The sequence below is a fragment of the Hevea brasiliensis genome, chromosome 14 (assembly GCF_030052815.1).
Source record: "Hevea brasiliensis isolate MT/VB/25A 57/8 chromosome 14, ASM3005281v1, whole genome shotgun sequence".
Classification (NCBI taxonomy): Eukaryota; Viridiplantae; Streptophyta; class Magnoliopsida; order Malpighiales; family Euphorbiaceae; genus Hevea; species Hevea brasiliensis.
Genome location: NC_079506.1, coordinates 82,417,833 through 82,443,126, shown reverse-complemented (window position 1 = coordinate 82,443,126; position 25,294 = coordinate 82,417,833). Strand labels below are relative to the sequence as shown.

At 32.1% G+C, this 25,294-nt stretch overlaps 5 protein-coding genes and 1 non-coding gene across 6 annotated transcripts; 5 read left to right on the top strand and 1 right to left on the bottom strand.

The window, feature by feature from the left end:
- Positions 1-3,081: 3,081 nt before the first annotated feature.
- Positions 3,082-12,721, top strand: LOC110664987 (WAT1-related protein At1g25270-like). The gene is made up of 9 exons (XM_058134651.1): positions 3,082-3,284; positions 5,692-5,754; positions 5,878-5,994; positions 6,145-6,376; positions 6,473-6,631; positions 7,299-7,450; positions 7,977-8,157; positions 12,477-12,494; positions 12,605-12,721. The coding sequence occupies exons 1-9, from the start codon at positions 3,082-3,084 to the stop codon at positions 12,719-12,721; spliced, it is 1,242 nt and encodes a 413-aa protein (XP_057990634.1).
- LOC110650110 (uncharacterized) lies at positions 11,663-17,682 on the top strand. Its single transcript, XM_021804924.2, has 4 exons — positions 11,663-12,011; positions 13,193-15,057; positions 16,681-16,867; positions 16,974-17,682. Exons 2-4 carry the CDS (start codon positions 13,228-13,230, stop codon positions 17,615-17,617), a joined length of 2,661 nt encoding a protein of 886 aa, XP_021660616.2. The 5' UTR covers positions 11,663-12,011; positions 13,193-13,227; the 3' UTR covers positions 17,618-17,682.
- Positions 17,683-18,077: 395 nt separating this feature from the next.
- LOC110650111 (dirigent protein 25-like) lies at positions 18,078-19,473 on the top strand. Its single transcript, XM_021804925.2, has one exon. The coding sequence runs from the start codon at positions 18,427-18,429 to the stop codon at positions 19,378-19,380; it is 954 nt and encodes a 317-aa protein (XP_021660617.2). The 5' UTR covers positions 18,078-18,426; the 3' UTR covers positions 19,381-19,473.
- Positions 19,474-20,171: 698 nt separating this feature from the next.
- Positions 20,172-20,242, top strand: TRNAP-AGG (transfer RNA proline (anticodon AGG)). The gene has a single exon. It is a non-coding gene; the product is annotated as a tRNA-Pro (tRNA).
- A 681-nt stretch (positions 20,243-20,923) lies between these two features.
- LOC110650107 (ankyrin repeat-containing protein BDA1) lies at positions 20,924-23,229 on the top strand. The gene is made up of 2 exons (XM_021804921.2): positions 20,924-21,800; positions 21,932-23,229. The coding sequence occupies exons 1-2, from the start codon at positions 20,991-20,993 to the stop codon at positions 22,712-22,714; spliced, it is 1,593 nt and encodes a 530-aa protein (XP_021660613.2). The 5' UTR covers positions 20,924-20,990; the 3' UTR covers positions 22,715-23,229.
- A 447-nt stretch (positions 23,230-23,676) lies between these two features.
- On the bottom strand, positions 23,677-25,130 carry LOC110650108 (dirigent protein 9). The gene has a single exon (XM_021804922.2). The coding sequence runs from the start codon at positions 24,991-24,993 to the stop codon at positions 23,845-23,847; it is 1,149 nt and encodes a 382-aa protein (XP_021660614.2). The 5' UTR covers positions 24,994-25,130; the 3' UTR covers positions 23,677-23,844.
- Between the last annotated feature and the right edge of the window lie 164 nt (positions 25,131-25,294).

The window sequence follows — 25,294 nt, the reverse complement described above, 5'->3', positions numbered from 1 at the left end:
TGACTCACATGGGTGACTTAAACCATATTTCCAACATCTCCCACTCACACATGATGGATCAACTCTCATTTCAAATTTTGCAATTTCATACTTCACAAATAAACTGTGTGACCAATGCATACTTCGAGAGTTTAGTTACTATATACCTATTAGAATAATATAACACCTCAATTAATGGAGCTTAGAGTAAATGTAGTATATAGTATTCTAGATCATTTATCACATCTAAATCTCTTTCGATCTCATTCACATATCCTGAGTTTGTAATTATGTCTTTATCTCAAAGATAAACATAGTTGGCTAGCCCATGAACAAAAACTAATATGACAATTCTAATGATCTTTCTCTTTTGACAATACTCTCAACCTTAATTTAACTTACTTTTATGGGAATGCCCCTCTAGATTGAGTCATTCATAGTCCTTCGGCAATTCCCTAAGATAGTAAACATTAAACTAAGTCTCGAATAACTGATTCGAGTCATGAGAATGCTAAGTAAAGTTTACTTATAATCTTTAGGGTCTCACACAATGCCAAGTAGAGATCACACTTATATTCCCCCTGATGGACACAAATCGCACATGTGGTGTGAATCGCATGCTATTGTATTTGCTCCTTTCCTATGGAGGTATGTCTTTATTAAATACCATATAAATGATAGTTTAAATACCCCAATGTCTAACTTTGAGTTCACTTGTATACTCTTTCACATTAGAACTCACATGTGGAGTTCAAGACAGATAATGTGACTCAAATCACATATGGTCAAAATTTATTACTTAGTTTAGAATGACCCTTGTTCCTCGTCTCTTTTCCACGGTGACATTTCAAGTTATAAGCTTTGAGTTCTTTATATTATTATCACGTAAATAATAATAAGTTTATAACTGTCTCATCCCCGTCCACCATTAAAGGTATAGAGGTGATTGCCTGTGTGAGAAGGCTAATCTTTTTATTTGTCCGACATACTTCTTAAATTCTAATGTATGTTCCAAACATATATACTCATATATGTATATGAATCAACAAAATAAGTTAGGCATATGAACATGTTTGGAAAAAAAAATAATATACGTACATTAACAATATCTAAGCAAACCCAAAGATTAAACATGTCTATTGTAAACATTTTTTTACAATAGGTTACTGTATCATACATAGATGTGTACTTTATGTTCATCTTTTTTCTTACAACTATGTCTCTAACAATTATCAATATGCTTTTAGATACCTTAGTATCCTCTTAACTATTTTCTAATGTTGATATCCTTAATCAAATTGGTATCTACTAACCAATCCAACAACATAGCAAATATATTTGTATTAGCATAGGGGACTTTTCCCATTTGCTCTCTTTTTGGTAAATCAACCAATTCACATACTTGGTTTGATTTCATAAAATCCACCTCTTCTTCTATTGCCTTAATTTGTTCATTCTTAGCAAGGCATATGAGGCTTAATTCATTTATTCTTAGCAAGGCATATGAGGCCATTCATCCTTAGTAAGTCATATGAGGGTATACTTATTATCACATTTTTCTTTCTCTTATGGAGTAACTATAAATACTTCTTCTTTGATCTCAAAACAATGATGAGAAACATTCATACGAGTCAATCTCACCTTTTTCAATTTTAATCATATATCCCAACTTTTAAAATTGAAAGCAATTATAGCAAAAACCTCAAAATCAATTTAAAAGATTTTGAATTTTCTTCTCCTCAGGTAGTGATTGATAGCACAAATAAGAAAAAAAAAACAATTTTTAATTAAGTTAATAAAATGGATCATAAAGTTATAAGATTTAGATACAATTACTCTCAATTTTATATGTTAGGATATATGGTCCAAAATTATAATATTTAAATATGACTGTCAATGGGTGAAAATATTTAATTTTTTCTATCCAGTTAGTCCAATCCAGACTCAATTACATCATTCCCACCATGATTATAAGAAAAAAAAATTATGTAATTCATTAGCAAAAATCAATTAATTGATTGATACCTGTAAAAAAGAGTAATTACAAACATAAATATAAATGAATGAAACGTAATTTTTGAAACTTTATGTCGGTAAATATAGACATCTAATAACTGAACGAGTTAATTACCCTCTTGTTATTTTCTTTACTATTCCAAATTTTAATAAAATAAAATAAAATCTTAGAGGATCAATCCAATATTAAGTGGGCATCCCAATAGGGAATTTTTTTTTTTTTTATATATATATGAGTGGAATATACAATAGCTAGTTTAATCATTAACAATTTTTTTTTAAAAAGCTTTTTTCAAAAGGAAAAAAAAGGGAAATGCTATAAAATTTTGGAGGGTCAATCCATACTAAGTGGGCATCTCAATAGGGATTTTTTTATATGTGTGGATGTGAACGTGATGTTTCTTATTAGAATATATAAGAGCTATAATCATTTAAATTTTATTTTATAAAAAATTATTTTTTTTTAAATGCTAATAATGATGCCACTAGCGGATGTTAAAAAAAAAAATTCTTCATGGTCTTATCCCACATCGCTTATTTATAGATCTTGAGACCTTTAATCAATTAACCCATCTAACATTAATACTAGAGTTTTAAGGTTAGACTTGAATTTTTAATATGATATCAGAGTTTAATCCCTTATTTTGAGTGTTACTCGAAGGCTTATGTGAAGGTGGGTTAATAACAAAAAATTTTCTTCGCCTTTTATGTCACATCACATGCTTATAGATCTTGAGATCTCTAATTTATTAGTCCCTCTAATCTCAACATCTGGATTTTAAGGTTGGGCTTGAATTTCTAATAGTGGAAATAAAAAGAAATAGGCACCAGCTAAGTCCCAAATGCACGAAAGTGATTTCGCATTGCACCACGGCCCTCGAATGAGTCCCAAGTAACAGTCTTTCCCACTTATAAATAGAGAGTATTATGGCTTTGTATTTCGTCAAAGCAAACAGAAAGTCGATTCATGATAGCTAGCGAGCGAAAAGGCCATAGTTCTTTTCCTCATCTTCTTGCATTTATTTCTGTTCATAATCTAACATACGATAAAGAATTGATCAAGAGAATTTGTTTGGAAGGATTTTGATGAAGAAGGTGGAAGAAATTTTTAAGTTGGTGAACAGGTTGAAGCCAGTGCTGGTGATGGTGGTGGTTCAGGTGGGGTTTGCTGGTGTTAATTTGCTATATAAAGTGGCAGCAAGTTATGGAATGAGCTTAAGAATCATTGTTGCCTACAGATTCATCTTTGCCACTGCTTTTATGATTCCTCTTTCTCTCTTCTTCGAGAGGTAACTAAACTTACCACTTAATTTTCTCCTTTATTTTTGTGTGTGTTTAATTCAATGTGAAGAGCAGTTGTTAATGTGATTACATATTTATTTGTTCATCCTTCAATAGTCCGACCAAATCATTTGCCTACTAAAAATTGATAATTGATGGACATTTTAATAGTGGTTTTTTTTCCATGAGTAAAAAAAAAATATATGTATTTGATAGAAAAATATAAAAGAAAAAACAAGGCAGAAAGCCCAGTAAATTAAAAAACAATAAGGCAAAGTGGGCCAGAACTCTAAGCAAACTCCATTACAAAAGGAAAAGTCCCTTAGCGAAAGATTTAAAAAAAAAAAATCAAATCATAAGTGTTCATAATAGAGAGATATAGAATTATTTTTGTAACTCTTATTTATAAGTTTAAATTTTTAGATTGAGTGGTTTCTTAACATGATATTAGAGTCTCTCAGATTAAATCCTAATCACTCCCATTTATTAGTTAAATATTTCAACATAAAGTAAAGTAGGTCCGTACTTGTTTACGCTTCAAGTCTAATAAATTTTCGTGTGTGAGGGATAGAGAAATATAAAATTATTTTTAGAGTTATCTTTTGCAAGTTTAAACTTTTAAATTGTATGATTTCTAATAATAATAATAATGTAGGTAAGATGGTGGTCGTTGTCATGTTATGGTGGTGCATATTTGCCCACTATTAATGGCCATGAAGATCATGGTGGAGACGGGTAAAGTACAAAAGTTGCTAATTCTTTTACCCCTTTGTGCTTCTCTGGGGAAGAAAGAGAGAATAATTTCCATTAGGATACATCAAATAGAAAAAAGAAATTAATAATATATATATATAACCAAACAAAGAAACAAATTGGCAATAATTAAATCATCCAGCAACGCTATGACTTTTGTACTAATAATTATGAAAGGAGGAGGACAGTTCAAAAAGAAAGAAAGAAAGGAGAGGGGGGTGCGGATGGAAGGAGGAGTTTAGCCCGTTGAACCTCTATATTCATAATTGACTGACAAAGCGTAATTAAAAATAATAATTTTATTTAATAAATATAAAATATTTAGAATTTATAAAATTTAAAATTTCATTTTAATTTTTTTAAAATTTAATTATTGATGTATTAGATAATGCTTAACTTAAAAATTTTGTCTTAAAATATATAATATATTTAATATAAATATAATTTCAATATATATATATATAAGTTAAAAACTCAAAAAATGTTAACCAAAATTTAATACTTGATAATTGATATATGACATAATTAAAAATTAATAATTTTTTTAAAACTCATTTTCATTTATCTTTTTTTATAGATTTAATTTTTAGTATTTATTAGATAATAATTAATTTAATAATTTTAACTTAAAATATATAATTATTTAAATTTTAAAAATATGATAAAATGAAAGGGACATAAAACGAAGGGATATATTTAATATAAATATAATTTCAGTTTGATTTAATAATTTTATTTTAATCAATTTCAAATTTCATTTTAATTTATTTTTTATTATAATATTATTTATTAATATTAAATAATACTTAACCTAATAATTTTTTTAACTGAATTTGAAATTTTAATTGTGGATATAACCTTAATCAGGTTTATTACTATAATTAAGAATTGAAAATTTGCTATATTAAGAGCCTTTTCAAAATATTAAATTCATGTGACATTTTAAATTTTATTTTCATATAATTATTAAAAATAATTTAGTAGATATATTAATAAATTATATTTTTTATTTTAGAGATACTCAATCTTTAATCATATTTTATTATTTAATGCTTTTACATTATTTCATAATACCAGGTTACTAATAATCTTTTAAGCCAAAGAACTACAGTTCTATATTTTAAAAATATTTGTTTATAGAATTTCTCCCACCTTTACTATATCAATATATATATTAGTATACAAATTAATTTAATAATTAAATTTTTTGTCAATATCAAAAAATAAATAATTTAAAAGATCAAAGCTTACTTAAATTAATTTAAATAAATAACTTAAATTATTATACCATGCAACGCATGGGTAGATGACTAGTTGTATATTATTTTTAAATTAAAATGTTAATTTTTAGAGATAATTTAGAAGGAAATTTTATTTATTTAATTTTTAAATTAATTTATGATTGGATCAAATTTGAATGAGTTATAAATATAAATGAGACGAATTTAAATTCAATTAAAATTTATATAAAAAATATCACCTCTAATTGTTTCGTAGTGATTATACTACTAAAAATATTAGGGTTCATTTAGCTTTTAATTTCTTTTTTTTTTCTCAAATCCTCTAATATTTATTTATTTATTTTGAATAGATTAAATTCTTCAATTAGAACTTCATTTCATACATAGAAATAATGTTATAGTTCTCAATTTCATATCATAGAAGCAGAAGGCCTAAACTTACTTGGACAGTACTCTTTCAGGCATTTCTCTCTGGATTATTTGGGTAAGTTACATTATAATCTAATTAATTAATTAAAAATATTTTTCCATTATTTAGAATTTATTTCCTTTTATATATATATTATTTGCTATTATTTATATATTGATTAATTGGAATTATGTGCAGGGGATCATTATCTCAAAATTTGCACTTGGAAAGTATAGCCTTAACTTCTGCAACATTTGCTTCTGCCATGAATAATCTTGTACCAGCCGTGACCTTCATCTTAGCAATCTCTTTTGGGTACAAATTAATCATTTCTATAATTTATAATGTTAGATTTAAAAGTAATGATTTTTATTGCTAAATATATAAAATTTATTGATATAACTTGCTAATAAAGTGGATCCAAAAACTACTTTTAACTTGCTACAAATCGCAACTTAATTACAGGTTAGAAAAGGTAGGACTAAAAACTCCAGCAGGAAAGGCAAAGTTGGTAGGAACAGTAATGGGGATTGGTGGAGCCATGCTTTTCACTTTCTATAAGGGATCAGAAATCAACATCTGGAGAACACAAATTGATCTTCTAAAGCATTATCACTCATCTCATGGTCACCCTGCTTTGGGCTGTTTATTAGCAATGGGCACTTGCTTCTCTAATGCCTCCTGGTTAATCATTCAGGTGATTCTACAACTAACAAGATTTAAGGAGATTTTCAAATTAATTAACATTCTAAAATAATATTCTTTAACGTTTTATCTTCTTTCTGTGTCTTAGGCTAAAATGAGTGAGAGATATCCATATCCTTACTCAAGCACAATGTTGATGTCCTTCATGGCTTCAATCCAAGCTGTTGTTTTCGCTCTTTCTGTTGAGAAAGATTGGAGCCAATGGAAACTTGGATGGAATATTATGCTACTCACAGCAGCTTATGCAGTAAGTTAATAATAATAATTATTAAATAAATCAGATTTTTTTATTTAGTAGAGGCTAAATGAATTAAGTAACAAATGATTGGCTATCTAACAGCAAGTAGCTATTTCCATTTTTACCATAAAAGTAAATTTTCTACTCGTAGCATCGGTCCGGATAAACTCCTATTTGTTGCTTCCTCTATACCAACAAAAACTACTCCTTCAACTTGTTCTTAAAAAAATAGGATTTCGTATAATAAGTTTTTGATAACTCTTGTTAAAAAATAACGCAAAAATCCAAACATTTATCTATCGGACCATTAGGTAGATTAAACGCTACTCCCCCTCTCCCGATATGAAAATAATTATGCATCATTCTCATACCATTGACAACTTTAAATAAATCATATACTAATTCTCTTTCTATAAAAATATAAAAGAAAGGAGTTTGTGCACCAATATCTACCATAAAGGGGCCAAGCTATAATAAATGAGAAGTTATATAACTCAATTCTAATATAATTACTCTGATATAGTCGGCTCTTTTATCTCTTTACTCACCACATCTTAAAGGTGAATGAACACCAATCAGATTAGATGACTTCTGATTGACAAATAAATCAGGTTATCACAATTCATGTCTATAGATAGAAATAATTTTTATTTTTATTGATAATTAATGCATGCAGGGAATAATAGTAGCTGGGGTGCTGGTAACTCTACAGATATGGTGCCTGCGCTTGAGGGGTCCTCTATTTGTTTCAATTTTTAACCCTCTGATGCTTATATGCACTGCATTAGTTGGCTCTATACTACTCAATGAGAAACTACATCTTGGAAGGTACATATCATCCTTTCTTTGTAAAAATTAACGAATTTCCATGAATGCTTACATTTCTTACTATGGTCTCATAATTAAACTAATTTTTGGGTAAATTATACAAATCGTACCTTAACTTAGGAGTATATAATAGTAAGGTACATAAATATCAAATTGTAACAAAAAAACCCCTCTTGTTTTTTAATTTAAATAACATAAAATCCCTTTTAATCTTCTTTTAAGTTTTTTTTTTTAAATAAGCATATCAATTTTATTAATGAAAAGATTAAAAAAAAAAAGAAAAAACTTAGCATGTACCATTTAACTAAAACTCAGTCATTAGAACTCTCTGATACACTCAACAAAAATAACTTAGAAATTGGCTTGGCTATTAAAATTACAATGGGGTTTTATGTTGATTACTGTAAGGTCATCAAATCTAATTAAATTACTGTTATATACCCCTAAGTTAAAGTATTGTCTATGTAATTTAACCATTAATTTTTTGTAAGATTTAATAATTTGATATTGTTTTTGTGAATGGCAGCGTACTAGGAGGAACATTAATAGTGTGCGGCTTATATGCAGTGTTGTGGGGTAAAGATAAAGAGGCAAAGAAAATGTCCCAACTGGTTCCATCGAAAAATCCTAAAGAACCAATTGACAATATTATCACATCTCCATGTGATGATGCTGGCTGCAACACCAATCTTAACATTGATGAGAAGGTGATAGATTGTGATTCATTAGAAATGGAAAGTCCAAAAAGTAGAAAAACAAAATGCTAGCCAAGGTGAAAAATGAAGAAATTTAAAGAGAAAAATTAAATAAATTTACTTTTTTTACTTTTTTTTTTAAATTTAATTATATGATATCTCACGACTTGAATCAGCAGTTTTATTCAGGTAAAATCCTCTAATAATAACAACTTTAAAATTTAAAACCCTAAATTTGTACAGTCCATCTGTGATCAAATCCATGCAATTCAATTACTTGCTGGTAGTTTATTTTTATACTTTGTTAATTTACTGTACAAGGTTTTGATTTCTTTTGGTTTCATTTTTTTTAAGAAATTTCCATGGCCGTCATAAAAATTCTTTAAAATCGTCTTTATGTATCAGATTACAAATTCAGATATTACAGATTCTATATATAATTAATTAATTTAAGGAATTTATGAAATTCAGAAAATAATATTGACAGTAGGAAATAATAAGCAAAGGGTGAATTTACTTGTAAGAAACCATCGTCGAATATAAAAATGAATGAGATTATATAATAAATAAATGCAAAATGAAAAAAAAAAATAAGGAGAGTATAAAAGAGGTTTATTGGAAACAAAAAAAAAATTGAGGAAAATGCTTAAAGAATATTTTTTGTCATTTTGTTTTCATTTAAATTAGATGGTAAAGAGAAGAAAATTATGCTAATTTTTTATTTTTTCTTTATGTTCTTTTCTCTTTAATAGTTATTTTTTAATATAATTTTATTTATTTAATATGACATGACAAGAAAAAATATAATAATTTTTTCTCCTTATATTTTTATTAAAATATAAAAAATAAATAAATCACTTTTTTCCTTTACTTTCTAAAGACTTATAAAGAAAATAATAATTTTCTTTTTCACAAATTAGCTCTAAAAGAGAAAGGGGTTCACTTTTACTATTTGAATAATAGTAAAATTACCTTCTCACCCTTATCTTTTATTTTTTTTAATTCCTTATGTTACTGAGATAGAGTCAGTGTAGAAGTGATCTCATGTTTGTAGGAAATATATTTTAAAAAATATATTATTTAAAGAGTTTAAAATATAATTTAAAATTAAATTTGATAAGTTTTAATTATAAAAATATTAAAAGAGTAAAATAATTTTTCTTAATTTTTTTAATAATATTTAAAATGTTTTTCTAAAATGGTTTTTTAAAATAATTTTTTCTCTTAATTTTCACTTATTTCTCAGAAAATAATTTATATATAAAAAATATTTTTATAAAAAATATTTTTTTTCATTATTTGATTATAATATGAAATTAATAGTATAAGTTTATATTATACATGTATATTTATTTTTACATTTTAATAAAATTATTAAAATCTAAAAAATAAAAATAACTTTCTTTTTTAAAAAGAAAAAGTTATTTTTTTTAAATGACTTAATCTTTTCATAAATATTTTTATTAATTTATTTTTTAAAATATTTTAAATATTAAAAATAAAAATACATATATATTTTATAAAAAAAAAAATTTATAAAATAAACAGGGGCTTAAATCACAATTCCAAAGAGACTCATAGCTTTCAATGTTTTTTGGTGGCAGTTTCCTTTCACTATACCCTTTCCTTAGTTGGTTCCCAACATATCATACACTATAGATAATTTTGCCATCTACTTTTAAATTGCTCTCTCAATCCACTTGGTCTGGTATTTTAAAGGATGTTTCATCTGTTTTCATTTTTATTATGAAATTCAATATTTTTATTTTTATTTTAAAAAATTTATATTTTTCCTAATGATAATATAAGGAATAAAAAAAATTAATTTCTAAAATAATAAATAAATTTGAAATTTATCTAATAGCACAAAAATAAATATAATATTATTGTTGTTATATAATATGACTAATTATATAAAAAAAAAAATCATAATACAAAATCAATCATGAATAAATTGATGGAAAATAATTAAAAGATTTTAAAACGATTTTATATTTATAAATATTAATTAAAATTCAATAAAATCTAAATAAAATAAGTGTTTAAAAAATTTTTCATAAAAAATATGATTATTCTAATTACATTTTTATCACTGAAAGAATTTGTATTTGCTATTTTTAATTAATTTTAAAATTTTTATTTTTCAACACATCAAATTAATAAATTAAACTTTAAATATTTAAAAAAATTATCTTAAATAATAAAAAATTATAAATATTAAAAAATCATAAAAATGTTTACTTTATAAAATATTAATTTAAGGGCCAATTCTGATCCCGTAAAATCTGAAATCCAACTCAAAATGAACCAGAATCGACCCCAATCATTGTAAGACATGTTGGTCGGCCTGGGACCAATTAAATTTATCCTCTGAGACCAATGATTGGCCCACTGACATCGAACCTTAATCAGAACACCTAATTCACATGCAAATCACGTGAATGTAATTTTCCACACGACGCGTATAAATAAAAGATGCCGAGTATATCTCCACACCTAGAAAAAAAAAAAAAATCTCTATCTCCACTAAATTCAGAGCAAAAGTTTGGCAAATTTTTATATAAAATTTTAATTTTATTTTCTAAAAATCCCCCTACCCTATTATCATAAATTTTCAGATTAAAAAAATAAAATTATTTTTTATAACAAATTTTTAAGTTAAAAAATAATAAAATTATATTTTTATTCATTTTTCTCTCATACTTAAAAAAATTAATTATTTCAATCATTATTTAGAGTTAGCATAAAAATATTAATATCATTATAATATTTTATTTTTTATTAAAAAAATTTATTATTACTAAAAAATATCGAAACTACATATTTGTGATCGCATATTATAGTTTAGATGGATTACTTAATAAAAAAAAAACTAGCCATTAAAAATTAAAGAAATTTTTATAAAATAAATTAAAATTTATAAATTTTTTACTAATAAATTAAAATTAAGTGATGAAAAGTAAAATATGAGATAAAATTTAATTATTAACTATAAAAATTATCTATCAAAAGAAAAATTAATTCTTGTGTTACGGTGAATTAATAAGTGATCATAATGATTATATGTAATTTTTTATCTTAAACTTATCTCACATCAATTAATTAATTTTAAGTGTATATATAAGTGTGATAAATATATTATTCAGTCAATAATTATCTAAATGTGTATATTTATATAGTACGTCTTGTTCACATTTATATATATATAAATTATAAAAATTATCTAAAAATTTAAAAAACAAATCTGGAAGTAGTAGAAACATGAGCCGAAATAGTAAATTCCACTATTAAGACGGTATCTTCTTAGCGCCAAACACGCGAACACTGACATCATTATTTCGCGCGTAAATCAACGAAACGACAAAACCCAACCCACCTTTCCATGTTCCTTATTTTAAATAAATTAATTAATTAAAATAATTTATTTTCTTCTTCAATCCTTCTTTATTTAATGATTATGCTTTTTTATTTCTTTTTTATTTTTTTTTCCTAAATTTATCAAGAACACGTAATGTAGAAAAAAATATATAAAAAACCCAAATTCTGTTTTATATTTTAGACGATTTTGGTTTTATTATTATTATTATTTTGTGTTCGAATTTGCCAAAATTCAATTGGGCTTGACCTTACTTTTTTTGTATATCTGTTGACTGCGAATTGTTTGTCAATGTGTCGGCTTGTCTTTTTCTTTTCTTGATTTCATGATTTGAGAGTGATTTGAAGATTGTTTTATTTACGAAAACATTTTATTTAGAAGGATATGAATTGATTTTGATTCATATTTTTGCATTCTTTGGAGAAATCGACTTCTGGGTAATCAGTAGAAGCGAAGATTCTGGCCTTGATTCGAACATCTCTTGAAGAAGGTCATTTTTCCCTCCCTTTTCTTTTCACTTTACTGTGTGATTAATTCTGGGTTTCTTTTTTGGTTGTGGGTGGCGGCGGCTTTGGCTGCGATTGTGAATTAGAATGGGTTATTGTTCATTTTGGTGTGTGCTTTTATCAAAGTGGGTTATTGTTTTATGTTCTGTAGTGGGATTTCATCAAAATCATTTCCTTTTTTGATGAAATGAAACCATAGATTGCTATTATGGTTGTTTGTTGTTGATATTATGGCAGTTCATTGGTGGATTTTTATTTTTATTTTCACCATTTTGAAATTGAAAATATTCAAGAGTGATGATAGCTATACTCACTTTACACTTGTTTCCATGTTGTTCTAATTATTGCTTGCCAAAAGAAACTATTTTAATGATTTTGTTTCTGCATGTTTGAATTCCTGCAACTTTTACTCTCTTGCATTTAATGGGGTTTCTACTTTTTGGCTTCAGGTTTTATCACTTAATCCTGTCAGTTGGATTCACTTGCAGTTTCTTTTTCTTTTCCTTTTCAATTTCCCATCTATTTTATTTTTAGTGTTTCATTTTTCACTTTTCTTTATTCTCTTTAAACTTGATAGATATTGTCTAGGCTCCTATGTTTCCAGTATCTGAGGCTTTTTCAAAAGCAGAATCCAACCTCTTTTCTTATTTGTTTAGGTTTACTGGGGAAAAAGGGAAGATTTGTTGAGGCTTAGATTTCTTTGTGCTCTTTACTTCTCTTTTTATGTTTAGGCTTATCATGTTTCAAGTATGAGGCCCTTTCATAAATAAAAAATTTTTGCTTACTGGCCTTCCAATTATTTAGATTTAGACTTTGGTTTTGTGCCCATTTCTTTCCTTTTTATTTTTTTGTAAATCTTTGTCTATTTATTTATTTATTTTCTGTGTATATAGTTCCCTTTCATTTTCATTGAAATATTGTAGAATCATTTCCAGGAAGCAGGGAGGCTGCATTCCTGGGAATCGTTGACCAAATTAGTTAATTGTTGTAGCACTATCAGTTAGGAAGGTAGACTAGGCAGCTTACTATCATTTTGTTTTGCAGATATTTGCTGCTTAATTTTGCATAGTAAACAATAAAGAGGAAGGGGAAAAATATTGAAGAGTTGGGATATAAGAATAATTTTATTTCCTTCTTCAAATAGCATCTCTTTTATTTGATGCAGGTGCAGCATTGTATTATCTAGAGTGATTCGAAGAAATGTCAACAAAAAGGGAATCTAAACAGCCGGTACCTAGTGTCATGGCAAGATTAATGGGGCTGGATGAAATGCCACCCCAGCAACCTGTTCAAAAGAAACCAAGAGTGCTCTCTGAGAATTATCTACGCAGGGTTGGTTCTATTGGTGTCAGAAAGAAATGCTCAGAATGCCATTCATTTAATATGAATATTGAAGATCAGAATGAAAATAACAATGTACTATTAGAAACATTGAGGAAAAATAAGCACCATAGCATGCCAGTTCAAAAGAGGGAGGTGCATTTGGGTTCATCAGAGGTCCAGATGAAAATCACAGAAGTGAAGCATGTTTCACAGGATAAGAAACTTCTAAGTCCAAAGGAATCTCATGATCGATCAACAGCTATTGATTCAAAGACAAATAATATTCTAAATTACCACCAGAAACCAGATTTGCGGTTGACCAAGAAAGTCAATCAGGCAAAAGACGTGCATTTGAGCTTGCAGTCAGGGCCTGTCTTAAAGTCACCAGGTGCTTCAGACTGCAGAGACATTAGCATGGGCAGGAAATTTAGGAGGAAAAGCGAACAAGGGTATGTTAACTCACTAAATAAATTTCAGAGTAGTCTTGGGATATGTTCTTCCAGAGAAATTTTCATTGATGATATGAACAAGTTTTCAAGTTCAAAATTCAAGCCAGTTAACAGATCATTTCTCCCAACTTCCACAAGTGTTGCCCCGAAACCAAACCTAGGAAGGGCAGATAGTGCTGCTAGATCCTTTTCTTTATTTTCTCAATCTCATGATGTATCTCATCCAGGTAATGGAAAGCAAAATGATATTCTAAGTTCTCGCAATGGGAATTTATATGCTCAAGTGAAAAGGAGTAAAAACTTGGCCAATGGCATGGGACCTGTCATGCGAAGGTCTAGATTTTTGAGGGAAAGAACCAGAAAAGTGGGCTATGGTATAGGTAGCATGCCGTCAGAGGAATCAAGTTCTGAAATTAGTGGTAGTGACCTCTATGCAAAAGAATCTGAGTCAATAATACTTTCGTTTCCCATTTTGTCTGATAGTAAGAGACAATTTTACAATTCAGATGGATCAAATGTGGTCAGGGAAGCCAAGAAGCAAATCTCTGAAAGATGGAAGACGACTGAAAGGTTTCAACAAGTTGAACTGGCTAGTAAGAGCAAAACTTTGGGTGCCATGCTTTCAATTCCTGACAAGCCTGGTAAGTGCAGTCTGAGCAAGCAAGTTGGTGCTTACAGTAGAGATGTGAACTTTGGTACTCCTTTAGGCATAAGTTGTTGGGATGGTTGGAGTAATGAGTTTATCAGAGAGTTACTGAGATCCAGGTCCCTTCTTGCATATTTTAATGAAGTTGGGAGTCACAATACCAGGACAAGCCATGAACCTCTTGAAAATAGCAGGTATGTAGGAGACCTTGAGTCTCTCAATTTGGTACAGAACAAGTCAAGAAAGCAAGACTTTGATCAGAAAGATGATCCCTCAGAATTTAGAATCTCAGAATCCAGCTATAAAGTGTCTCATGCTATTCCTTATTTGGAGTTAGAAAACAATAGCCTAGTAGGTGATAACTGTCTGGATCAGAATGAACTGGAAAATGAACACAAGGAGAAGGGTTCAGGTGGCCAAATTTCAGAAGTTGCTAAGGCTTCTGGAAAAAACAATCAGACTTTGCAAGATACTTGGATGAAGCAGGAGGGACACATGTATGAAGGATGGGAAGAGGATCTGCCAGGGCATCAATTAGAATCAAGAAAATCCATCTTGTCAACAAGAGAGGCAGATTCTCCTTGCCACATCCAAGATAGCTCAGTTCAACAGGTTTGTTGCATCTTGCTTGTGAAATACACTTAATACCTTTTTTTAGCAGATATCTAGTGAAATTTGGGTCCCTTGAAGCTCCTACATATTTTTGCAAGCAAAATTTCTATTACTTTTTGAACCCTGTATAATGGTAGCTCCTAACTTGGCCTGGGCTTGTCCCGGCTTGAACTGTGAAACCAGGACTGAGCTAAATGGAACGAAAGATGATTAATGTGGCAGAGGGAGATCCTATAGGATCCTGTCCCAAAATCCTCCATCCCCCACCCCTCTCTACCCCTCCTCCTCCTTCTCCTCGTAACTTTCATAAGAAAATCTGCAAATGTACACAATTTGCTATAATAACTTTGCTATCTTGTTGCAAAAATGTATCTGTTCTATGTATGCGTATTGTACCCCATATATTTTATAAGAATGATGTAGATACCTAGCATGATGTTTATAAACATGAAGAATTAATGGATTCATTGGTTTTGAAGAAAGATCCTAAAACAAAGCTCTACTGTTGCTTTAAGAGGGATTTAGAAAAGCTTTTGCAGGGTTAAAAATGAGAGCATATTGATGGACATGGAATCCAGGATTCATTCATTGTTCTTGCATGCAAAAGAAGAGATAGAAACAACCTTCCTTTTCTTTGCTTTTGGCAAACAGTAGAAGCATGTGGAGAATGACTTGTTAAACATGAAATTTGTAAAAATTCCTGTGTTCATCCATGTCATGTTTACTTCTTTTGTTTGTTGTAATCTTGAGTGCTATTGCTTGAGTGAGCTGAATCAGGAGTTTTGTTTAATTGGATAAACATAGTTTGGTTCATTTATTAGCTTCATATTGTCTTGCAAATACTCAAGCGTTTGTGGCAATGAATTGAAATACAAAAGGGTTTTGAGGTGACTGTTTCTCTTTTAAGGAGTCACATTTTTACATTGTTGTGCACATAAATATCCTACTTTATTTTTTATGCAAAACTAAAATGAGGAATTAATGGACAGCCTTTTCGTTCATTGTGTGGTTGAAAGATATTTTTGGAAATCCATTTGGGCTTCGTTTAGAGTCAAATAATGGTTTCCATGGACAGTTTTGCGTCTATTAGGATGGCATGGGATTCTTGTTATTAGGACAAGGCTTGAGTCTTGGATAAGTGCTGCATTATACTGATTTGGAGTATCTGGATGCAGAGAAACAGTAGAGATATTATTGGAATTGGGACATTTTTCTGTGAGATTTTTTCTTTTTGAGAAGTTTGTTTAGCTCTTGGGAATTAAAATTGTTTATGCATCTGGCTTTACAGATTCCCCAAGTGAAATTTATTATTTTTCATTTTAGGTGAAGCTGTTAGCACATCACCATGTAACTAAGATTGTTTGTCTGTCGTTTTGATGCTCTATTAACGAATTAGTCACCTTGCTTATAAAATGATTAAAAAAAAAAGTTAAAAAAGTAGTCCTTTTTTTTAAAAAAAAAAATCTCAATATGCCTTTTTTCTAAAGTTTAAGCAGAATATTTCTCATACTCTATTTTCTAAGTGTTCTAACAGTTTACTGCTCATTTTTTGGATTCTTTTTCATACTTATTTGAAAGTTTCTATGCTTCTCGCTTACTTTAAGTTCTTTCATAACATCACAGGAATTGTCCAATGGAATCTCTGATGAAGAGTCTGTTTCTTCACTAAACTCTGGCTCGGACCCAGAGTCACTGATGAGCTTTGAGGAGGCTTATCAACCTAGTCCAAATTCAGTACTGGAACCATTTTACAAAAAGGAGATTTCATCTATCTCTGACTGTTTTAAGAGTGTGAATGCTTCTTTACGTGGTTAGCAAACTAGTGCTGCTGCTGCTGTATATATTCAAATTTGTTTCCTTTAGGTTTTTCCCCCTCTTTTCCTGTGTGTGTTTTTAAAGATTCTTGTTTTTGGCAGGTTTGCATATGCAACTTGAACTCTTAAGGTCAGAGACATCTGAGGCATACTCGGAAGAATCCAGCATGATGGTGTCTTGTGATGAAGATAAGGGGGAAGGATCTGTAAATGATTTTGAAGAAAATGAAGGCCTGATCAGCGTTGATGAAAGTAGGGATTTCTCCTATCTGGATTTCTCCTATCTGGTTGATGTGTTAACAGAGGCAGGACTTCACAACAGAAACTTGCATTCGGTATTTGATACATGGCACTCTAAAAAATTCCCAATCAGTTATTCTGTCTTTGAGATCCTTGAGAAAAGGTATGGTGGGCAGATATCTTGGAAGAGATCAGAAAGGAGGCTTCTATTTGATCGCATTAATTCTGGGCTGATGGAGATTTTGAAGCTATCCTTGGATGTGCTGACATGGACAAAACCTGTGGCAAGAAGGTTTAGTTTTAGTCCAAGGCATGACCTGATTGAGGAGGAACTGTGGATGTTACTGGTAAGCCAGGAGAAGGAAGCAAGCAAGGAATCTGAGAAGATCCTAGGAAAAGATGATGGGTGGTTGAAGTTGGGAGATGATATTCAGATCATTGGTAGACAATTAGGGAATTCTTTGATTGATGAGCTAGTGGCAGAGGTTACCATGGAGAGTTTTTGATGAATGGTGATTTTGTTTTTGATATATTATCAGAACTACACTGCATAGAGAGATTTTTTTTTTTTTCAAACAAGAGAAAAGAAAAAGAGAGGAATATTGTGTTTGTTTTTGTCCTAGTGTTTGTGTGCATTTTTTGAACAATGAGAGAGATATGTATAGGAAAATTTTTGATAGAGTGAGATTTGAAATTGGTGAGTCAATATTCATGTAGTTCTCATTAAAAAAAGAAAAAGAAATGATGAATATATATATTCTGGTTGCTGTCAAAGTTCTGTTGCAATATTATGTTTCCAAGGTATTCAATTCATTGCATTGAGGTGATGAATAAATAGAAGTTGGCATTTTTTGTAGAAGATGTGTCATTTACACATATTCTTGCACGCAATTGCAGTGGCCTCTTTTTTTTTTTTTTTTTTTTTTCTGTGATGTTATATTAGTGTTTCTGAACTTCTGAGGATTTCCTGATCGATAAGATCACTATCTAGTGATACAACATTTTTCTAATTCAATTTTCACCATACTCTGTTTAGATGGCTGAGAATAGAGAGGTCATATTTTAATTTAAGCAACTAATTTATAGATAAATTAGATAAATTATCCAGTAAGCATATTTGCTGCCAAAAGTCTCCACTCCTAAGCTTCAAGTGGATGGGTTGCTTTGTTTAGGTAAGCTAAACCTGAAGACGAAAAAATTATTTTCATTCCCAACCAAAACACTGGAAATGAGAAGAGCAACAACTCCATTCCATCAACTCCTATTTCAGAACCCAAAACTATAGTTATATATACATATATTGGCAATACCTTCAATGCATCAACAAAACATCAAGAGAACTGCTGATATTTGCCTGCTCCTTATAATCTTTTTCATGGATAGTCACAGCTTTCTTTCTATCATAAACAAAGCCAAGGTCACAGTCTATCTTCTGTTCCTGACCCTCGCTGTTGCAATTGCCACCTCAGCTCGGAAGCTAGATGAAGAACCAGCAGTTCCGGTGGTGTCCCCACAGCCGCTCCCTACATCATTTGCACCTGCACAACCTAATCCTAGTGTTGCTGCAGCCACAGCCACTAGTGCCTCAACAGTCAACGCTGACAATACCTTAACCTTCTTCATGCATGACATCCTTGGTGGGTCAAAGCCAACAGCTAGAGCAGTGACCGGCATAGTCAGCAATCCGGCAGTCAGCGGTCAAGTCCCGTTTGCCAAACCCAATGGTGCAGTCCTTCCAGTGGACAACGGGGTGCCCCAAAACAACAACAATAATGGCCTTATAAACAACAATAACCTACCATTCCTTACAGGCCTCAGTGGAACTACAGCAAATGTGCTACAAAACAATGGTAATAATAACTTGATCAACTTCCCGGTTGTCAATGGAGACCAACTTCCATCCACTCTCCAACAGCTCATGTTCGGAACGATTACTGTGATCGATGATGAGCTAACCGAAGGGCATGATTTAAGGTCAGGATTTGTAGGCAGGGCACAAGGGTTCTATGTGGCTAGTTCTGTGGAAGGCACCAGCCAAACTATGGCATTTACAACTATGTTTCAGAGTGGTCATTATGAGGATAGCCTTACCTTTTTTGGGGTTCACAGGACTGCTGTGTCTGAGTCTCAGCTTGCTATTATGGGTGGCACTGGAAAGTATGTTAATGCCAAGGGTTTTGCCATTGTTAAGACCTTCCCTGCTACTAATCAGCATGAGACTGATGGTGTTGAGACCCTGCTGCAGTTTACGGTCTATGTTAGTTATTAAGTCTGTGTTTGATGGGTATTACAATTGTCAGATTTTTCTATGAAAGTTGTAACGTGTAGTACTGAAGGATGATTTCGGATTTGGGGTTGTGTGTGAATCATGTTCAGTGAAAATTTGAGAAATTTCTGTTTAGTTCATGTTCATTTGGAACATGATCACTTGTTGCAACTTTAAATCATTGTGGACCTATTGCTTAATTAAACCATTAAAATTGGATAATTGACTAAATAAGAAAATGATAACAAGTGGAATTAGACCACCTCACTGCCCCGATTATGGTTCAAATTGGCTTGAAATCGCGGATTCCTATTCACTTAAAATATTGAACCTGAATAAGAATCATAATCTCTAAGATCTCAATTTTGGTTTGATCTGATCTAGTTCAAATCCAATTATCCAAATTTTTTTTAGATGAAAAAATTTGATTTGCCTAGGAAACGGATGGTTTCAGTCCATTTCCAATTTGGTTCATTCATTTTTCGAGTCAAATATGGATTTGATTAATTTTGATATGATTTAAATTGAATCAATTCTAGTTTTGAACCAGCTCATGGATGAGTCTACTTGAAATGATTTATCTGTAAAATGCGTCTAAAAATCTACTCATTATGAAAAAGGGCAAAACCATTACTATTATTTTGGCTAGAGAAAATGCTGATGTGTGGAAAACAGAAGCTTTTACAGAGAAAGGAACTCAATAAAATAGTTAAAACCAGTGTAAGATGTAAAATAATAATCAACTTTCATGTAAAACGTTTAATATCCGTCAATTTATATAGGGAATTTGTTGTGGGCATTTGGTCTAGTGGTATGATTCTCGCTTAGGGTGCGAAGGTCCCGAGTTCAATTCTCGGAATGCCCCAATTGTTGTATTACATGCTTCCTCTAGACACCCATTATAAACTTCCATGTTCATCTCCCTTGTTTGGAGTGGACACTATTCTGTTTGAATCAAATAAATTATTTTAATTTTGTTTTATTTTTAAGATAATTTGGTTTGATTTAATTTTATATTTTAAGAATTTCAATTATTTTGATTTGATTTGATTGTGGAGAAAAAAAATTAATTGAACCGAACTGAATTGAATTACTTTATTGATTTTTAAATTGATTTATTTTTATAGGAAATTTATGAATTATATATAATTTTATATGCATAAATTGTTTAAATTTCATTTTTTAATGGTTATTAGGTTCAAACCAAGATCAAAATCAGATCAAATAATTTAAAAATCAAGTCTAAATTAAAAAATCCATTCAAGCTCAAAAATCGATCGGTTCAATTGAATTGAACCAAAATAGAACGGTTTGATTCGATTCGATTTTTTATTCATTTTAATTCAATTTTTAAAATATAATAATTCAATTAATTCGATTTTAATAATTCAATTCGATTCAATTTGATTTGAACCGAATTCTCAACTCTATTTGTTTTAGGCTATAGCCTCATGCATAGGAACTAGACATAATTGTAATTCACCCTTTATTTGTTTATTTATTTAAAGCTTTCTTTAGATCTCACCCACAAACAGAAGGGCAAGGCTTACTCCTTACAGTCATTTCTAATAATTTATCCCTTTCAGCTGCTCGGGTGTGTCATTTTGCTAAGCATGGATCAGAGGTTGAAGGATGCAGCTCAATCAGGAGATATTTATGGCTTGTGTCTTCTAATCCAGGAAGATGCAACTGTTTTTGAGGAGGTTCAGCAAGTAGGAGATATTCGTCAAAAGCTGAAGGAGGCCTCTCAAGCAGGAGATAACGATGGTTTTTATCGTCTAATCCGAGAAAATTTCAATGTTCTGCAGGCGGCTCAAGTACGAGAAATTGATCGGAGGATGAAGCAGGCCGCTCAAGTAGGAGATATTGATGCCCTTTATGCTTTAATTCGTGATGATAGGCGAGTTTTGGAACGTATAAATGAGGAACCATTCATTGATACTCCATTACACATAGCTGCATCAGCAGGGCACATTGAATTTGCGATGGAGATTGTGAACTTGAAGGCTTCGTTTGCTAGGAAGCTAAACCAAGATGGCTTTAGCCCAATGCATCTGGCTTTACAACATAACAAAACCCTCATGGTGCTTTGGCTCCTAGATATGGATGAAGGCCTCCTCCGTGTCAAAGGAAGAAGAGGCATGACTCCTTTGCATTATGCAACTGAACAAGGGAATGTTTCAATTTTAAAGGAGTTCTTTGAAGCTTGCCCTGAATCCATTAAAGATGTGACCTTTGAAGGCGACACTGCTTTTCATATTGCAGTAAAGAACAACCAGATAGAAGCTTTTCAGGTTCTAATGGGATGGCTTAAAAGGTCTATATTCGTAGATGCAGGAATTTGGGAAATAGAACTCCTGAATTGGAAGAACAAGGAAGGCAACACTGTACTACATATTGCTGCTTCTAGAAATCAACGACAGGTGCGGAACGCTTGCTTGAGAATTTCCATTCCTCTTTTTGCTTTAAATTAGAATTTTGTAATTTTAATTCATGAATAGATATACTAAGCTTACACATGCATATCGCCGGCCATCCATTGTTGTGCTTGCAGGTAGTAAAACAATTGATCGAAACGTTTGTATATAGCGACATAAAGAATATGAATGGTTTGACGGCGATGGACATCCTACAAGGCCAAGCTCAATTCAGCGATAGAGAACTAAGTAAAATGCAACAACTTCCCCCTTATGGATTTCGCACTGGTACAGGCCGCACTGAGAACTTGAAGAGGAAGCTCTCGTTCATTGGCGCATGGGCAATAGGTTCAGCTCGTCGGATAAAGAGGATACCGAGCGAACGGCGCAATGCACGACTAGTGGTTGATGCTCTTATAGCAACAATCACATATCAGGCAGCACTAAGCCCACCTGGTGGCGTTTGGCAGGGAACTGCTGACATCAATTCACATCTCCCAAACATACTTCGTGTGGATACCTCTGCCACTATCACTATTCTCAGTGAAGCAAATCCATCACGTTATGTGGGTTCTAGTGTTATGGACTCTCGCACTTTCTTGCTATTCTGGTTTGCAAATACTGCTGTCTTTGTGCTAACAATTCTACGGATGATGAGAGTTGGGGTCCCAAGAGACCGTGCGGCTTTGTTGACACGATCGGTGATGCTGTTGTTTTCTTGCTACACGTTTTCAATGTCGGTCATATCACCAACTAAAGCATGGTCCAATTTTAATCTGATTTTGTTTTTAGCAGTTGTACTGCCATTTTTTTTGGTTCGATTGCTCAGGTGCTTTCTTCGTGGTCGCGGACATATGGGCCTTAACAGTGGATGGAGGAGACGACGCGTGCATATACACATAAGAGAAGAATGGTGGTAATAGATATAGTATCATACTGAAGCATGGATTAATTCTATGTTCATTATCGTTGACAATCACCTATTGTTATCTGTGGTGGCAGACAAAGCAAACAAGATCACATTTTCTAGAAAACTGTAGCAGTTGCTTTCTTTTGATGCATACTGATGGATTAAAGATTAAAGATAGATGCTTTACCCTTTTTCCATGGAGGCTTTGCCTGCTCTTTAAGGGGAAGCTGTGGCCTTTAATACTGCCATAAGCTTCATTACTACTAAAGGAATATAAAGTAAGTTTACCGCAGTGGCTACATTGATAATAGCCTTAGTAGCATTTTAAAGCCCATCAAGATTCCAGTCCATAGGCTCCTGCTATACCAAAAGTTTTTACATGATATAATTAATTTTATATCTCTCACTTTGGTTTTACACTCCCTCTCTCTTAATAGCTCTCTCCCTCCATCTTTATCTCTTAAATTCTCATCCATTCACTTATAGATTATTCACCTCTAGCATTTGCCATGACCATATCAAGGAATAAGGAGGAAGCAAAGAGAAAGGGGCCAGGGGAGGCTGGTTGGGCCCTACCTTCTCCTCCACTGTTCTCTCCCTCAATGAGCCGTCTTGGTTTTGAGAGTTTTCTTGGCTTCCATGGCTTGCGTTTTACAAGGCCTCCGATGGTTCTTTTTTTTTTTTTTTTTCTCCTGGTGTGACGTTTTGGTCACCATTTGGTCAAATCTTAATTGGGAGACCCAAGGTGTAGCAGCGCCAGATTATCAGTTCACTCACTTAATCTATAAATGCCATATTGATATGCAATAATAGAATATGTTTCTTTTTCTTGGACAACACAAATTATTTGAAATTAACACAATCACATATCAATTGTACTAATGATTTTCCATTTACAGCACTAAAACAGAAACATTCTGCTAATTCTGCAACTTCATGTCTTCATCCCTATGAACAAATAAAAGCCAACAGTACTTGTAATCCACAGGAGCATTTCTCATTTCTTGTTCCTTAATTTTATCTTCAAAGATACATCAAATGGTCACTGAAATTGCCAATAACAGAACCATAATCTATAATAATTAATCAACTCAACCAAATTAAGAACCATACACTGACATGCATGCATATGCATACAATTTACTCAGACAGGTAAACAGTGAAATGCATCATCGTGTCCACACCGTCCGTCGTGTGCTGATCCAACTGAGGAAGAGTCTCAACGGTGGCATACCCTTTTGTATTCTCATACTTTCCGGTGCCACCTATCACCGCAATCTGTGACTCCGGCGATGCAGTCCTGTGTACCCCAAAGAAACTAATAGTATCTTCAGCAACTCCATGCTTATCCTCTCCGTGCAATAAAATCGTCAATGCCATGGTATGGCTGGTACCATCCAGGAAGCTAGCCAAGTAGAAACCCTGTGCCCTGCCTAGTACAGCAGATCCCAACTCATGCCCTTCTGTTAACTCGTCATCGATGACCGTGATCGACCCAAACATGATTTTCTGCAGCGTGGACCCCGCCGGGATCTGGCCGGCGGTGACAAAAGGTTGGTTGTTGCCGTTAACAACGTCGTTGTTGTTGCCACTGTTTTGAAGTACAGTGTTGGCTTGGCCCGGGTTTAGGCCTGTGATCAATGGGGCGGTGTTTGGGTTTATGAGGTTGTTAATGTTGTTAACGTTGGGTAATGGAGTCCCACCTTGAAGTGGGAAGAAATTGTTGTTGGGTACTGAGAATGGAATGCCATTGATGTCGGTCCGGGCAATGATTCCGTTGACCACCCTGACTGATGGGTGTGTTCCTCCCAAAATGTCATGCATGAAGAACGACAATGGAGCAGCAGTGGCTGTGGTAGCAGCCGTAGTGCTAGTGGTTTGTGAGCCAACAGGATTTGCCCCTGTGCCACTTGTAGCGACGGTAGTGGGAACCGGAATTGGCGCTGCCACCGTGACAGGAGGAGTTATGGGTGCAGCATCAATTTCTGGTGCTTCAACATCAGTATCCGGTGCTGCCACAGTTGTGGGGACTTCAGCTTCAGGAAGTGGTGGGTCAACCTCATCATCGCCAGTGGAAGTGTGGGCGACAATGGCCGGAGCTTGGCCACTTGGTAATGTAGTAGTTGGAGGGAAAGTTGATGTGGCAGGTGGGTCCACAATGATAGGATCTTGTGGTTCCACCTCATCAAGGATTCTTGCTGAGCAGTTACAAGAGATAGTCATAGCTAAAAGGAGCAAGTAGAAGTTGGCTTTGAGTGCTCTAGTGATTGCAGAGAGAGGTTTTGCCATTTTGGTTTGAGATTCGTTCAAATGGAAAGTATTGCTGAAAGAAATGTACAAGATTTTGGAAGTGCCAGTTTGATGCAGAAGGAAAGTGCTCTATCTGGGTTAATATATAGTTGGAGGAGACGAGATGCATGCAGAAGTGGAACTGATGAAATGGAGTTGGTTGGTACCTTATCTCAATAGCGTGTATGTGTTCTAGGTGTAATACCAAATACCTCTGTGATATGGTGCAGTTGACCACAAAAGCACAAATTGAAAGCTACCATCATTAAAAAGACTTTATAGAGAATTTGAGTCTTTATAG

What these genes read in the sequence shown, in the direction of transcription:
- LOC110664987 (XM_058134651.1), top strand. Translation starts at nt 3,082, where the DNA reads ATGAAGAAGGTGGAAGAAATTTTTAAGTTGGTGAACAGGTTGAAGCCA. An exon ending in CTTTCTCTCTTCTTCGAGAG is followed by an intron (nt 3,285 to 5,691) that starts GTAACTAAACTT and finishes TTCATATCATAG; the next exon opens with AAGCAGAAGGCCTAAACTTA. An exon ending in ATCTTAGCAATCTCTTTTGG is followed by an intron (nt 5,995 to 6,144) that starts GTACAAATTAAT and finishes ACTTAATTACAG; the next exon opens with GTTAGAAAAGGTAGGACTAA.
- LOC110650110 (XM_021804924.2), top strand. Translation starts at nt 13,228, where the DNA reads ATGTCAACAAAAAGGGAATCTAAACAGCCGGTACCTAGTGTCATGGCA. An exon ending in AAGATAGCTCAGTTCAACAG is followed by an intron (nt 15,058 to 16,680) that starts GTTTGTTGCATC and finishes ATAACATCACAG; the next exon opens with GAATTGTCCAATGGAATCTC. An exon ending in TGTGAATGCTTCTTTACGTG is followed by an intron (nt 16,868 to 16,973) that starts GTTAGCAAACTA and finishes TGTTTTTGGCAG; the next exon opens with GTTTGCATATGCAACTTGAA.
- LOC110650108 (XM_021804922.2), bottom strand. Translation starts at nt 24,993, where the DNA reads ATGGCAAAACCTCTCTCTGCAATCACTAGAGCACTCAAAGCCAACTTC.
- LOC110650107 (XM_021804921.2), top strand. Translation starts at nt 20,991, where the DNA reads ATGGATCAGAGGTTGAAGGATGCAGCTCAATCAGGAGATATTTATGGC. An exon ending in CTTCTAGAAATCAACGACAG is followed by an intron (nt 21,801 to 21,931) that starts GTGCGGAACGCT and finishes TTGTGCTTGCAG; the next exon opens with GTAGTAAAACAATTGATCGA.
- LOC110650111 (XM_021804925.2), top strand. Translation starts at nt 18,427, where the DNA reads ATGCATCAACAAAACATCAAGAGAACTGCTGATATTTGCCTGCTCCTT.